The sequence below is a fragment of the Bos grunniens genome, chromosome 13, assembly GCF_055505025.1.
Source record: "Bos grunniens cultivar Pamir isolate PY7600 chromosome 13, Bosgru_T2T1.0, whole genome shotgun sequence".
Lineage (NCBI taxonomy): Eukaryota > Metazoa > Chordata > Mammalia > Artiodactyla > Bovidae > Bos > Bos grunniens.
Window position 1 is genome coordinate 74551699 of NC_141177.1, and position 16543 is coordinate 74568241.

The 16543-nt window shown below is 40.6% G+C and overlaps 1 protein-coding gene across 3 annotated transcripts in view; it reads right to left on the reverse strand.

Moving 5' to 3' along the window:
* Positions 1 to 16543, reverse strand: part of MACROD2 (mono-ADP ribosylhydrolase 2) — a 2315241-nt gene that overhangs the window by 80093 nt on the left and 2218605 nt on the right. For all 3 annotated transcript variants that reach the window (XM_086335015.1, XM_086335014.1, XM_086335013.1), the window contains 2 exons: positions 9379 to 9453; positions 9029 to 9121 (listed from right to left, as the gene is read on the reverse strand). In XM_086335015.1, the coding sequence (XP_086191141.1) occupies positions 9029 to 9121; positions 9379 to 9453 (168 nt within the window). The remainder of the gene's footprint in view (positions 1 to 9028; positions 9122 to 9378; positions 9454 to 16543) is intronic.

Here is a 16543-nt window from a genome sequence, read left to right on the forward strand (position 1 = left end):
TCCCAGATAGGGATAGAGTAAGGATTATAATTTTTGATCCTAAGATTTATATAATTATAAATTTCAATCCTAATGTTTGCTTGGGCTTCCATGTAGCTCAGATGGTAAAGAATCTGCCTGCAATGCAGGAGACCTGGGTTTGCTCTCTGGGGTGGGAAGATCCCCTGGAGAAGGGCATGGCAACCCACTCCCGTATTCTTGCCTGGAGAATCCCATGGACAGAGGAGTCTGGTGGGCTACAGTCCACGGGGTCGCAAAGACCTGGACACGACTGTGCGACTGACACTACCACTACTTATGTTCACTTGAGCCTAACATACACTTAGGTTTGTGGTTCTTCCTCTCTGGCATGTAAAATGGAGGTTTAGGGCAACTTTTTATAACTCTTAAAAGACAAGATGATCATAGCAAGCTGGGGGACTTGGCCTAATATATACTTTCTTCTTGAGAAGCTACATATGAGGTTTACATGTGTTTAATCTAAATTTACACACATATATACACCATTATGGAACCAAAATTATTATTGTAGCAATGAATATATTTTTTGTTTCTACTTCAAAATTATAGGTTATACTTTTGTTTGAGGGATAAGCCTGAAGAAAATTTGCACTCTAAAAATTATTTTAAATGTAAAATGTGAATAAAACATTGTATCTTTACTTATACAGTGGAATTTGCATGAACTGATTCTATATGTATATGTCACATATACAGAGCTATGTAGAAGCCTTAAATACTTTACTTAAATTAAAAAAAATTTTATATTCAGTATACTTTACCAATATAAGAAATTTCATTAAATACTTAAAAAAAAATTCAGAAAAGCTGAATAGGTGATAGGCATAGAATAGGATAGTTATACAGGCAGCTGTAGAAGTTCCAGTAGGGGACTATAGACAAAAAGGGAAATCTAGGAAACTTTGGGAGACCACTGTACATACATGATTGCTCAAGAAATCTACCTGAACACTGTAGAATAAAGCAGGCCTACTTAACTATAAAGCCATAAATAAAAGCACAAGATATGCCGCAGGCCACGAAAGAAAAATGTTACCACTCTTCTACTGATGTAAGTGCTACAAATCCCAGTCTGACCTCATAGGATCAGACACCCTCCTGCCTGATACGAAGGAGGAGCCATTGAGCTAAGTCTCACTTCTATTTGAGGTGGACTTTTTCCTTCTCCCACTTTACCTTGTGGACTTCCCTGGTGGCTCAGATGGTAAAAATCCTCCTGCAATGTGGAAGACCTGGGTTCGATCCCTGGGTTGGGAAGTTCCCCTGGAGAAGGGAACGGCTACCCACTCCAGTATTCTTGCTTGGAGAGAATTCCATGGACAGAGGAATGGGGCAGGCTACAGTCCATGGGATTGCAGAGTTGGACACAACTGAGCAACTTTCACTTTGATTTTCCCTTAATTATAAAATGGTAGCTCATTTAATCCTCCAAGCAGAGCTTCCTTTCCTGCCTACTTGCACTGTTCACAAACATCCTATATTAACACGTTTACTTCTTATGGATCACTTTGCCTGTCTTTGAAGTCCTTCTGTGATGACACAGAAAACATGAGTCTCAGTAAGTCTGGACACTAGAGTCACAGTGATTCTAATTAAAAGACTGTGGGTTCAAGTCCCAGTTAGGGTTTTGCTTGGGTTTGAGTCCTAGTTCAAATTCCAATCTGAAGCATGCAGCTTCACAGGCACCAGCATTATCATTTATCTTAGATTCTAAAATAAAATTTTGGTTGACAAATTCTAGCTACAAAACATGGTTAGGAAATAAGACTGGTAACAAAAGAAACCATTTGAAAATGAAACTGCCCTTGAAAATGAAATCATAGTACTGCCAGTGTGAAATAAGCAGCATTACTAAAGTTGACTTCATTTGAAAAGATACAAAGACCTTCAGAAAACATTAAATTCCAGTAAGTTAATCAAGATGAAATTTCACAGAATATTGGGCATGAAGCAAAAATGTGCCTGAAGCATGATTCTCTGTAGGCAAGCACAGACTGGAATATGAACGCTTGAATGTCACAGGCATTGTGTGTTTATGTGTTGCTTCATTGCTGGTGTGCAGGCTGATTTTCAAGAAGAGGGGAAAGGGCTCCATCAGTGATGTAAGAATCCCATCAATAACGGAAAACACCAAGGGCTGTGTAGCGGTATTCTGCAGACGAAATAAAACCCTAAGGAACTTGACTGGTAGGAGCAGAAGAGAAAGTGGTGTACTGTGTTTCACTGAAAGATGAAACAGTGGCCAGAGAACTCCAAGAAAAATTTCTCATGTGAACTAAGAAAGAGTTTGTGCGTCAACCTAATTTGAGATAGTGGCTCTTTTTATCCCACTTAAAGTATCTCCAGGGAATTACCAGCTGTGCAATGATTGGTTAAGCCCTGAACTAAAATAAGTTAATATGGCTGATCTTTTTGTCTGGTCTAGGACACCCCTGTATTTTTATCAATAGAATGCAATAGAGTAAAACTGAGTAAAACCTACAGTTTTAGCTTCCTCAGTATATTGATGACCACTGGCTCCCATCTCATCACCCCTTGTTTCATCAAGAATGTGGGTCTTCAGGACTTCCTGATAGTTTAGTGGTTAAGAATCTGCCTTCCAATACAGGGGACACGGGTTCAATTCCGGGTCAGGGAACTAAGATCCTATATGCCTCAGAGCAGCTAAGTCCATGTGCCACAACTAGAGAAGCACGTGCATTGCAACTACTAAGCCCATTCACTCTAGAGCTTGTGCTCTGCAGCAGACAGGCCCTTGCACTGCAGCTAGAGAAGCCCAAGTGCCACAACTAGAGAAAGTCCACATGTCACAACACGGACCCAGCACAGCCAAAAATTAAAGATAAATGGAAGCTGTGATCTCATTAAAAAAAAAAAAAAAGAAGAAGAAGAAGAAGAATGTGGTTCTTCAGAGCTGGCCTTCTGAGAAACTTTACAAAATTGGAGAATGTCATCCCTGCATTAATGAGTTCATGCATGTCATTTTACTACCCCAGAAACTGGGATTTATAAAAGGTAAAGAATTGCCAGCAACCACATAACCAGAGCCAGAAGCCATGGTTCTCCACATATAGTGTCATAGTCCTATTCATCAGAGGCCAAGACATAAGCCAAAGGATGTGATAATTTATATTTGTTGCTGCTTTATATTTCACTTGCATGCCTGTCAATATTCATCTTTTTCTAAGAAGATCTTGGACCATAATATACCTTAAATCTCCATCAACATTTTGATCACCCCAAAGTAAATAAAGGATTAAGATCAGCCCTGGGATTTCTTTGGAAGGAATGATGCTAAAGCTGAAACTCCAGTACTTTGGCCACCTTATGTGAAGAGTTGACTCATTGGAAAAGACTCTGATGCTGGGAGGGATTGGGGGCAGGAGGAGAAGGGGATGACAGAGGATGAGATGGCTGGATGGCATCACCGGCTCGACGGACATGAGTCTGAATGAACTCTGGGAGTTGGTGATGGACCCGGAGGCCTGGCGTGCTGCAATTCATGGGGTTATAAAGAGTCGGACACGACTGAGCAACTGAACTGAACTGAACTGACTCCTTATTGTACTTACTGATGGATACAAGAAAAATAATTGAGATGCATGCATTCTATATAATACTTGGAGAGGAAGTCCAATATGCTCATAATGCAATGTAAGTTAAAATGAGATAAAATAATGATACTCTGTTGATATAGTTAAGATTTTATATTAAATATTTCTAAATTCAACTAGAAATAAAAATATTCAGAAAAACATTTTAATGCTGGCTAAATTTATATTTTATTCTAAAACAAGAGATCCTTTTGAGAGGAGATCTTTAGGGTTACTTTCTTATTTGGTTATTAACCTAAATGATGCTATTTTACTGGATTTCAAATGTGCACAGATCCTGCTGGGAAAGAATGAAACGACTCATTTAGGAAGAGGCAATGTGGCTATATGAGAAAAGCTGCCATATGTGAAACCTCACTTTATGCCTGTTGAAATTTTTGTATTTCAGGTCTCCTAGGGACATGTCCATTGTGCTATTGTGCAATTTTATCAGCATGAACTTCTGCTGAATATTTTCACTTCTCTTTAAAACCCATATTTTGGTAGAGCTAACTTCAAAACAATATTACAACATCTGTGCCCATACACCTGGGAGCCATCAAAGATATATCCTAAAGATTAAGTATATTTTCTAATCTTACAGAATGCCGCAAAATGAGAGTAAAGGCTCTACATACATTTTTTCTAGTCTGGAATGTTTTGAAAGGAAGCACTTTCAAACTATTTTCTGTTTCCTTCGAAAGATTCTCAAAAGAGAAACAATATTTCTAAGGCTGTAAACAATTCCCCTAGAAATTTAACAGAATATTCTTTTTTTTTTTTTGCTGATTAGAGAGGTTCTTAATGCATACGTGCAACTTTCCATTAGAGACATTATGAATATACACAAAATTCCAAACTATATTCTCAAAATGTCTTAAAATAAGATTCTACAGTAACTATATGAAACAAAAAAAAGCTAAAGAACATTCTACAACTTTGAATTTATTTGCTACTTTTAATCTCTGGCTCTACCATTAATTAATGCCATCTTCTTTCAAAAAATGGAAATTAGGGACCTCCCTGGTGGTCCAGTGGCTAAGACTCTGTGCTCCCAATGTAGGGGGCCCAGGTTCAATCCCTGGTCAGGGAACTAGATCCCACAACTAAAAGACCCCACTTGCTGCAACTAAGAGTTGGCACAGCCAAAGAAATAAAAATTTTTTTTAAAACCCAGAACAAAAATAGAAATTATGGTTGAATCAGCATTTCTCAAACAGAAGATTGAGGTTTTGACAAACAATAAAATTCTGAATACAGAGAAATGTCTCCTTACCTTTCATTAATTGTTCTATCTTGTTCTATCTTTATGGATTAAACACGTATACCAAAATAGCCTGTAGATGGTACTTAGAATGAAATGGGCAGAACAATTTGCTGTTGAAGGATAATGTGGACTATGTGAATTTTTACAGCTTCAAAAGAGGGATGGACTTGAGGAACTCCAAATAGGTTCTCTTGACTTTGTCATCAATGTATCCAATTATGATAAATACTAAACACTTAAGGTATGCTTTCTGTGTGTCAGGTATTGTTGGAATTGCTTTGCAGGTGTTAACTCATTAAAGTTTCATCACAACCACACGTGACGGGTACTTTATCACCCTTCTACAGATGAGGAGACTAAGGCCCTGAAAGTTGAAATCACTTGCCCCAGGTTCATCCAGCTTGTTGGTGGGGGCAGAACCGAGGCTGCTGCTGCTGCTGCTAAGTCACTTCAGTCGTGTCCGACTCTGTGTGACCCCATAGACAGCAGCCCACCAGGCTCCCCCGTCCCTGGGATTCTCCAGGCAAGAACACTGGAGTGGGTTGCCATTTCCTTCTCCAATGCATGAAAGTGAAAAGTGAAAATGAAGTCACCCAGTCATGTCCGACTCTTAGTGACCCCATGGACTGCATCACACCCCAAATCTATGCCCCAATCCTTATCACTTCCTTTTCTGTCCTTTATTTTCCTTATAGGCAACAGAATAGCTTTCAAGTCTTACTTTGAAGCAAGGAATAAGATGATAGAGGTGATTAATTTTAAGTTATTTCAAATTTAAACAAAAATATACCACACCACCTTATCTGTCTCGTAAGAAACCTGTATGCAGGTCAGGAAGCAACAGTTAGAACCTGACGTGGAAGAACAGACTGGTTCCAAATTGGGAAAGGAGTACATCAAGGCTGTATACTGTCACTCTGTCTGTTTAACTTACATGCAGAGTACATCATGCGAAGCACTGGGCTGGATGACTCACAAGCTGGAATCAAGATTGCCAGGAGAAATATTAACAACCTCAGACATGCAGATGATACCACTTTAATGGCAGAAGGCAAAGAGGTGCTAAACAGCCTCTTGATGAAGGTGAAAGAGAAGAGTGAAAAAGCTGGTTTAAAACTGAACATTCAAAAAACAAAGATCATGGCATCTGGTCCCATCACTTTATGGCAAATAGATGGGGAAACAGTGGAAACAGTGACAGATTTTCTTTTCTTGGACTCCAAAATCACTGCAGATGGTGACTGAAGCCATGAAATTAAAAGACACTTGCTCCTTGGAAGGAAAGCTATGACAAATCTAGACAGCATATTAAAAAGGAGAGACATCACTTTGCCAACAAACCTCCATATAGTCCAAGGTATGGTTTTTCCGGTAATCATGTACAGATGTGAGAGTTGGACCATAAAGAAGGCTGAGCACTGAAGAACTGATGCTTTTGAAATGTGGTGCTGGAGAAGGCTCTTGAGAGTCCCTTAGACTGCAAGGAGATCAAACTAGTCCATCCTAAGGGAAATCAACCCTGAACATTCATTGAAAGGACTGATGTTGAAGCTGAAGCTCCAATACTTTGGCCATCTGATCTGAAGAGCCTACTCATTGGAAAAGACCCTGATGTTGGGGGAGATTGAGGGCAAGAGGTGAAGGGGGAGACAGTGGATGAGATGGTTGGATGGCATCATTGACTGAATGGACATGAGTTTGAACAAACACAGGGAAACAGTGGAGGACAGGGAAGCCTGGTGTGCTGCAGTTCATGGGTCCGAAGAGCCAGACACAAGTTAGTGACCGAACAAGAACAAACTCAAGGCAGAACATGTAACAAAGAAGTTATATATATATATATATATATTTTTTTTTTTTTTGCGGGGGCAGGGTCTTGATTCTACAACTAGGGATGGAATCCATGGCCTCTGCAGGGGGAGCATGGACTCTTAACCACTGGACTGAGGAGTGGAGTATTTCTGGTCATATCAGTAAACAAAGGATGTCACTGTCTTCAGGAACTGCAGCCACTGCCAACAGTGAGCTGGTGAGCCCTGACAGAACTCAAGAAAGAAAAGAATACCTGCCATCTAGCAGCCACTCCTTGCAGTCACTCCCCACGGTGAGCCCTGAAGAAACTTGGGATGTGAAAATACAGGATGCTGGCCCTGGACAGGGGAGGTGTGTATCAAAGGAATGATTTTGGTGAGCCCAGACTCCTGTATCTTACCATACATAGAAAAGTGCTAAATTCCTTAACTTGAGGTATCTGGTTTTCCTTTAATTAACAATAATCTTTTGATGTTCAGACTGCCTGCCCTTTATTGCAAAACTTCTATACAAGCCGGCTACCCACTTTGCCTCTTTGGAGTAGTTCTCTAAGGCACTGTCTCCTGGGCTTGAAGTCCTGAAAATTCCCATTGAGTAAACCGTAACTCTCAACTTATAGGATGTGAATGATTTTTTAAGTTGAAAGACCACCAGAGCAGTCCCTTAACAAAGAAATTCAACTTCACAGTTGATACAAGCAAGTAGTAGAATTTGATCTCACTTCTTCCTCATGTGCCATCCCTCCTTTGGGAGAAGAGGATTGGCATTGATCCCTACGGGAGAGAACTGAGCTCTTCAGTAGGAACGCCACGTGCTGGAGAAACCACTGGGAAAGGGTGACGAGTCAACGTGTGTTGAGCACGGGCTTTTCCCTTGTAGGCCAAGTGAAAAAAAGGACAATGAACCAGTTGTTTGATGTTCCTCATTTGCATGTCTTGAGATGCAGCATAAAAAGTAAATAATTTCTGCTGTAGACAGATTTCACACTCTTGGATTCCTCTCCCTTACCTGGCCTTTGAAAATGCTTTGCTGAAAGTTTTCAGGGAGTTTGGGATTTTTTGAGCATAAGCCACCTGTTCTCCTTATACGTTCCTGCAATAAACCTTTCTTTGCTCAGAACTCTGACATTTCCATTCGTTTGGCCTCACTGTGAATTGGGCACATGGACTTGTGTACAGTAACAAAAGGAGCAAGGCCGTGTATCTGTATTTCAAGTGAGGGTTGTATCAATTTTCTATTATCATTGTCAGACATAAATTCTCCAAAATTTATTTGACCTGCCAGGAACATGGTGTCATGAGTCTGAACTAGGGTTTGCTATTAGATAAAAGGTCATTAGACAAAAGACATAGAAGAATATTGTGCTCTAAATGCAGTGCATTAAAAAAAAAAAAGTCTCAAAATCACTAACATGACTTGGTAATTAAACTGTGTCAATGCTGCTGCCAAAAAAGAGTTCGTAATTTGGAAGCTGTACTTACTATTGACCTGATTTTACAATTGAGATCATGTCTGCATTTTCATTTGGAAACAAAATTGATCACTGTGTTCTGTAAACAAGGCCTGTCAAGTTATTACTCTGTAACTACCTTGCAAACACATATTTAAATGGTATGATTTATGATACAGTATAGGAAACAAAACTATTTCATTTTTTACTTCCCATTCTTAGCTCCTTTTAAGTTCTTTAATAAATTTCTTTGATAAATTTAAAGATATTTTTTAATGTCCACTTTTAATATATTGGCTTCTTGCCCCAAATGCTACATTAAAACTTACAAAGTGACCATTCCTCTAATGTTCTCTGAAATCATTATAATGCTCACTTATTTTTTTTTTTTTACCAGTACTCAATATTATTGTATCCTAATATTAGTGGACAAACTTATAATTTAGAAGGTTCATACAATGCCCGCATTTTATACAAATTGCTTCCTTAATCACTACCATACGAAGGATGACAGAATGAAATCAGTACAAAATGGTTAATTTAGTTGTTTTAAAGCCATTTCAGATTTTCTAAGACTTTCATCCATCTAGTTCATAATATCTGTTTCTTAGAGGTTTCCTCAAGACTATAATGTAAAAAATGAATCTAAATTAATAATAAAAACATCCTCATACTCCTTGAAAGAATGAAAAACTGTTACAAGTATCTTCTTTCACTACTTCTGGATTTTATTTTACTTTCAAAAGTAAGTTCAGAATTGAAGAAATATTCATGTTGCCCCTTGACAGTCTGCAATTGAATGAGGATAATGCTGATGGTGGGATTCTAGGCAGGAATCCAAAGAAACTCCCTACTCTTGACAGGGTAATTTAAGAGCAGTCCTACCTTTTCCACCTTCGTTTTCTCCTTGGTCGTCTGTTAGTGGGGTCACTTCTGGTTGCTCCACAATCATGGCATCTTCTTGGTTTGATGAAAGCTCTAAATGGAATGAGACAGAAGGAAGCTCAGAGATGTTGTAGTTGGAATCTGCGAGAAAACAGTGACTAAAGCTCAGAAAGTTAAAGTTCTTTTTTCCCCTCCAAGTTTCAACGGTCACCTAAGGAGACCACGAGAGCCACTCTCCAGGAATCACTGCCGAAAAGCACGCACGCACCCTGCTCACACACAGCAGTGTATACAGACGTCACGACAGTGTCACCGCATCCTCAGATAACAATATATTCTGGTTCCAATACCTTCTGTTTCCATATATGAACTCTGGGACTCTGCCTCAGGTTTTACTTCTTTCTTCGTTGAATCATTCTCTTGCCCTGTTAAGAACAGTGATTGAAAAATAAATATGATATGGATGGCCATAGCTTTATCCCTGGTTTGAAAAGACAATCAATTCAGAAACCATGCTTTGATCATGCCTGGAGAGGTAGAGAACAGTTCTAAACCAAAGCCGAAGGTGAATATCTCATTTTGTAAATTATCAAATTTATATTGATTAGTTAATGAGAAATATCCAGATAACGTAGGCAAAAAACTTTTCTTTGAACTGATTGGTGTAATTATTATCTAGCTTATCAATACACTGAACATCAATGGATACAAACTGGAAGTCGAAATGTTGAAGAAGTTCTAGACTGCATGGATTAATTATATTCAATTTCTCTTTACTATATAGATCTTTCTGTATTGAGGATTCCTAGGAAATTAAAATACTATTTGTATTTTCATTCTTCCATCAGCAGAGCATAAAAAAACTTGAGTAACATCAGCACACAGGGATGGGGGTCACCTAATAGCTCAACCATTCTCATAAAAACCTACTAAATACAGCAAAGATCAGGAGGGAATTCAGCCAACTCTTGATTACACCAAGGCTGATTATCTAGGAAAGCATTTTCTCCCCACCCTCTTGGGTTCTCCTCCTCTCCCCTGTGGAGTTCAGAACATTTAAGGGCTAAGAGAAGAAAATGAAACTTGTCCATTTTGCATCATTTTAATGAAAGATTTTATGCTAAGAATATTACTGTTACATTAAAAAAAATTCCAGAGCTAGAGGTTATAGGTACAAAGCTGAAGCAGAGGTTCTTGGGCTCTTAGCCTGCGTACATTCCTAAAGGAGATGCATTGTTTTTCCAAGTTGTCTCTACTTCTGTGAAAAGATCTTCTTTCCCTGCCTGAGACCATGTGACTTGCAGTGGCTCCTATGAGACAAGTGTATGTGCCCAGCTCACCTAAACAGAATATACAGTGTGTGCTCTTTTGTATTTTACTTTATGTTTTCTGTAAGATTAATCCTTGCCACTGCATGTATCAATGGTCTATTCTTTATCACCGATGTATATTATTCCATTGTACGAATATGTTTCAGTTTGGGGCTAAATGAATAACACTAATAAAAACATTTTTGTATATGTCTTTTGAGGGACATATGTATTCATATCACTTGGGTATAAACCCAGGAGTGAAATGGTTAAATAAGAGGCAACACATACGTTTAGCTTGACTAACTCCTGAGAAATGGTGTTCTGAAGAGTTCATTCCATTTTATAGTCTCACCAGAAATGTATGAGAATTCCAATTAGACTATGTCTAATGGACTATGTCATGATACAAGTCTTTTTTCTTTCAGCTATACCACACAGCACGTGGGATCTTAGCTCCCCAACCAGGGATCAAAGCCATGCCCCTTGTATTGACGACATAGAGTCTTAACCCGAGGACCACCAGTGTGCTGTGTGCTAAGTCACTTTAGCTGCATCCAACTCTTTGCGACCCTGTGGACTGTTACCCTCGCTCCTCTATTCATGGGATTCTTCAGGCAAGAATACTGGAGTAGGTTGCTATCTCCTCCTCCAGGGAATCTTCCTGACCCAGGGATCGAACCTGCATCTTTTATGTCTTCTGCACTGGCCGGCGGGTTGTTAAGCGCTAGTGCCACATGGGAAGTGTGGAATATTAGCCTCTGGACCACCAGGGAAGCCCCCAAAGTCCTTATATGGGGCAGAAAGCCATGCAGAATCTTTACCCCCAAAATCATTTCCATGCTTTTCACCTCTGGGTACCATACAAAGTGATCACATCTTTGCACATTGAGTTCCTTTGCCTATTTATTTATGCTATTTATTCACCTATTTATTATTCTCATCACACTATAATACAGCTGTATCTGTGTTCGTTTCCCTTATCAAGTTGTAAGCACTGTGATGTTACACATTGTTTTATTCGTATTAATCTGCCTAGTGTGTGCACGTGCTCAGCTGCTCAATTGTGTTCAACTCTTTGCAATCCTATGGACTATAGCCCACCAGGCTCCTCTGTCCATGGTATTTTCCAGCACGAAAACTGGAGTGGGTTGCTGTTTATTCCTCCAAGGGATCTTCCTGACCCAGGGATCAAACCCATGTTTCTTATCTCCACCTGCATTGGCAGGCAGATTCTTTACCATTGCACCTGGGAAGCTTCTCTACCTAACACCTACTAATAAAGAGTGATCAATACATGTTTAATTAATTGGTCCTCCATTGTAGTCCTCATCAACGTCAGTAAATAGTAATTAGGGACTGTAACTTATTTCCATTAGCAACAGAGCACTAAGGCTAAGCACTACATGCGCTATATTTACTGCAAAGAATTTTGGAGGAAGAATTGAATGTTTTAGGAAATCACCATCTCTTTGGGCTTCCATTTCATTATCTTTAGGGAAAAAACCCTCCCCACACCCCCCCCACCAAAATCCCCTAGATACTATCTTGGGCTTCCCTGGTGGCTCATTGGTAAAGAATACACCTACCAATACAGAAGAGGCAGGTTTGATCCCTGGGTTGGGAAGATCCCCTGGGGAAGGAAAGGGCCACTCAGTCCAGTATTCTTGCCTGGGAAATCCCATGGACAGAGAAGTCTGGTGGCCTACAGTCCACGGGGTCACAAAAGAGTGAGACATGACTTAGCGACTGAACTACAGCACCAGATACTAATACCTTAGATTCTATCTCTGGCATTATATGAGGCCATGTCTCCTGGTAAAGTTTCTAGTCATCCCTGACATTTGTCTACTGGGAGGGTGATGTCAAGGGAAATTTCACTGTTTTGAGTGAGCCTCATTCTCTAACCCCTTTCAGGGATCACAGCCTTGTTGTGGAATCAACACTGCCAGGAGAAATATTAAAAGCCTCAGAAATGCACTTGATACCACTCTGATGGCAGAAAGTGAAGAGGAACTAAAGAGCTTCTTGATGAGGGTGAAAGAGGAGAGTGAAAAGCTGACTTAAAACTCAACATTCAAAAAACAAAGATCATGGCATCTGGTCCCATCACTTCAAGGCACATAGATGGGATAAAGCAGAATCAGTGACATATTTTATTTTCTTAGGCTCCAAAATCACTGCTGGTGGTGACTGCAGCCATGAAATTAAAATGCTATCTCCTTGGAAGAAAAGCTGTCACAAACCTACACAGCACGTTAAAAAACAAAGACATCACGTTGCGGACAAAAGTCTATATAGTCCAAGCTATGGTTTTTCCAGTAGTCATGTATGGATGTGAGAGGTGGACCATAAAGAAGGGTGAGTGCTGAAGAACTGATGCTTTTGAATTAGAGTCCCTTGGACTGCAAGGAGATCAAACCAGTCAATCCTAAAGGAAATTAACCCTGAATATTCATTGGAAGGACTGATGCTGAAGCTGAAGCTCCAATACTTTGGCCACCTGATGTGAAGAGCCAACTCACTAGAAAAGACCTTGATGCTGGGAAAGAGCGAAGGCAGGAGGAGAAGGGGATGGCTGAGGCTGAGATGTTAGCATCACTGACTCAATGCACATGAGTTTGACAAACTCTAGGATATGGTGAAAGACAGAGAAGCCTGGTGTTCTGCAGACCATGGGGTTGTAGAGTGGGACATGACTTAACGACTGAACAACAACCATCCCTGTCACTGTTGATGGGGAACTGACCATCATAACTCCTCCTAGTCTTGGCTGGAAACTTAACTCATGATCTGTGATCTGCCTTTGTGCAGTGGTGGGGACGAGCAGACCATTCAGAGAGTAGAAGCAGCCACTTTACTGCAGGGTGTCTCCACTCCCAGTACTCCACTCCATACATTTTCAGAGAAAGTCCATCAGGAGTAGTAAGATGGCAATTCACCAAGGACTGGGCACCGCTGATGGGGTGGGACAGCCAGGGTGGCAGCCTAAGGCTGTGATGTGTACTAGGGATTTTCTCTGCAACCAGTAAGGACTGTTAACTCACTTGGAGGACAAGAGGCCATTGCAAAGCTTTTTGAATTATTTCTCTCCCCTGCCCTTTAACTTGTCTCATTCTTTTTTTTTTCAGGGGGCGGGTATAGTTGCTTTGGGGGACTTCCCTTGTAGTTCAGTTAGTAAAGAATCTGCCTGCAATGCAGGAGATCTGGGTTCGATTCTTGGGTCGGGAAGATCCCCTGGAGAAGGAAATGGCAACCCACTCCAGTATTCTTGCCTGGAGCATCCCATGGACAGAGGAACCTGGAGGGCTACAGTCCCTGGGGTCGCAAGAGTTGGACATGACTTAGTGACTAAACCACCACCACCATAGTTACTTTACAACATTGCATTACCTTCTGCTATACAACAAAGTGACTCAGCTATATGTATGCGTATTTTTCTCTTGCCCCTCACCCTGGACCTCCCTCCCACCGCCTCCCCCCATCCACCCCTTTAGGTCACCATAGAGCACTGAACTGAGCTCCCTATGCTATACACTAGGTTGACACCAGCCATCTGTTTTACACATGGTAGTGTCGATCCCAATCTCGCAGTTTATCTCATCTGCTCTATTCCCCCTCAACCTTGTCTGTTGTCTGCATCTCCATTCCTGCCCTGTGAATAGGTTCATCTGTACCATTTTTCTAGATGCCACATATATGCAATCTTCTCTTGGGACAAAAATACATATATTTTCTTCTTTCTCATTTTTCTGACATTCAGTTCAGTTCAGTTGCTCAGTCCTCTCTGACTCTGAGACCCCAAGGACTGCAGCACACCAGGCCTCCCTGTCCATCACCAACTCCCGGAGCTTACTCAAACTCATGTCCATCGAGTCAGTGATGTTTCCAGTCATCTCATCCTCTGTCCTCCCCTTCTCCTCCCACCTTTAATCTTTCCCAGCATCAAGGTCTTTTCAAATGAGTCAGTTCTTCGCATCACATAGCCAAAGTATTGGCGTTTCAGCTTCAGCATCAGTCCTTCCAATGAACATTCAGGACTTATTTCCTTTAGGGTGAACTGGTTGGATCTCCTTTCAGTCCAAGGGACTCTCAAGAGTCTTCTCCAACATATCACAGTTCAAAAGCATCAATTCTTCAGTGCTCAACTTTCATTATAGTCCAATTCTCACATCCATACATGACTACTGGAAAAACCACAGCTTTGACTAGACGGACCTTTGTCAACAAAGTAATGTTTCTGCTGTCTAGGTGAGTCATAACTTTTCTTCAAAGGAGCAAGTGTCTTTGAATTTCATGGCTGTATTCATCATCTGCAGTGATTTTGGAGCCCCCCAAAATAGTCTGTCACTGTTTCCACTGTTTCCCCATCTATTTGCCATGAAGTGATGGGACCAGATGCCATGATTTTACTTTTCTGAATGTTGAGCTTTAAGCCAACTTTTTCACTCTCACTTTCATCAAGAGGCTCTTTAGTTCTTCCTCACTTTCTGCCATAAGGGTGGTGTCATCTGCATATCTGAAGTTATTGATTTTTCTCCCAGCAATCTTGATTTCAGCTTGTGCTTCATCCAGCCCAGCATTTCTCATGATGTACTCTGCACATAAGTTATATAAGCAGGGTGACAATATATAGCCTTGACGTACTCCTTTTCCTATTTGGAACCAGTCTGTTGTTCCATGTCCAGTTCTAACTGTTGCTTCCTGACCTGCACAGAGATTTCTCAAGAGGCAGGTCAGATGGTCTGGTATTCCCATCTCTTTCTGAATTTTCCAGAGTTTGTTGTGGTCTACATAGTCAATGGCTTTGGCATAGTCAATAAAGCAGGAGTAGACGTTTTTCTGGAACTTTCTTGCTTTTTCAGTGATCCAACAGATGTTGGCAATATGATCTCTGGTTCCTCTGCCTTTTCTAAATCTGGTTTGAACATCTGGAAGTTCATGGTTCACATATTGTTGAAGCCTGGCTGGGAGAATTTCGAGCATTACTTTACTAGAATATGAGATGAGTGTAATTGTGTGGTAGTTTGAGCATTCTTTGGCATTGCCTTTCTTTGGGATTGGAATGAAAACAAATGTTTTCCAGTCCTGTGGCCACTGCTGAGTTTTCCAAGTTTGCTGGCATATTAAATGCAGCACTTTCACAGCATCATCTTTTAGGATTTGAAATAGCTTAACTGGAATTCCATCACATCCACTAGCTTTGTTTGTAGTGATGCTTCTTAAGGACCACTTGAGCTCGCATTCCTGGATGTCTGGCTCTAGGTGAGTGATCACACCATCGTGATTATCTTGGTCGTGAAGATCTTTTTTGTACAGTTCTTCTGTGTATTCTTGCCACCTCTTCTTAATATCTTCTTCTGTTAGGTCCACACCATTTCTGTCCTTTATCAAGCCCATCTTTGCATGAAATGTTCCCTTGGTATGTCTAATTTTCTTGGGGAGATCTCTAGTCTTTCCCATTCTGTTGTTTTCTATTCTATTTCCCATTCTATTGTTTTCCTCTATTTCTTTGCATTGATTCTGAAATTAAAGTAATGACAAAAGGGGAAAGACATGAGGTTCTCAGCTTTGAAATGCAGAAATGCTCATCCTTGCTCCTTCCTGAGCCATGCCAGGATTTGGTGTGCTGCTGGAGGAGGAGGTCTGTATGAGCGCCAAGCCCTGTTCGCAGGCCTGCTGTGTGGTAATGATGACTTTCGGGGCTCCCGTCCATCTGCCTTTCTCTGCAGCCACTCAGACATACCACATTCCATCCACTTTCTTGACCCCATGGGGCATGCTTTATGTTTGCCCCTCTACATTCAGTCTGGTTGAATTCTACCCACTGTCCTTTGCCCTAATCCCTCCTGGCAGAGGAAATAAAAGAACATAAAGGATCCCACAGTTTATACATATATTTTTTATACAGCGAACTCAATCATCCATACTAATGGGCAGGGGCCATTAGAACAGATAATCCAAAATCCATTCACTTTCCTTTAGAAATGGATCACATGATTGTTTCTTGTGAGGCCTGGTAATTAAGTTTGGCTCAAGCTAATGCTTTAATTAATTTGCATTAAAATTGGTCTGGGAACAACAGTCTAGGGTCAAACATTTCTAGAGGAGGATAAACCTAAATTCACTTGGTAGGTAAATAGACTGTTTTTAAACAATAGCAACAACAATATAGCTTTGTTATTTATAGATTATTAGATGCTCA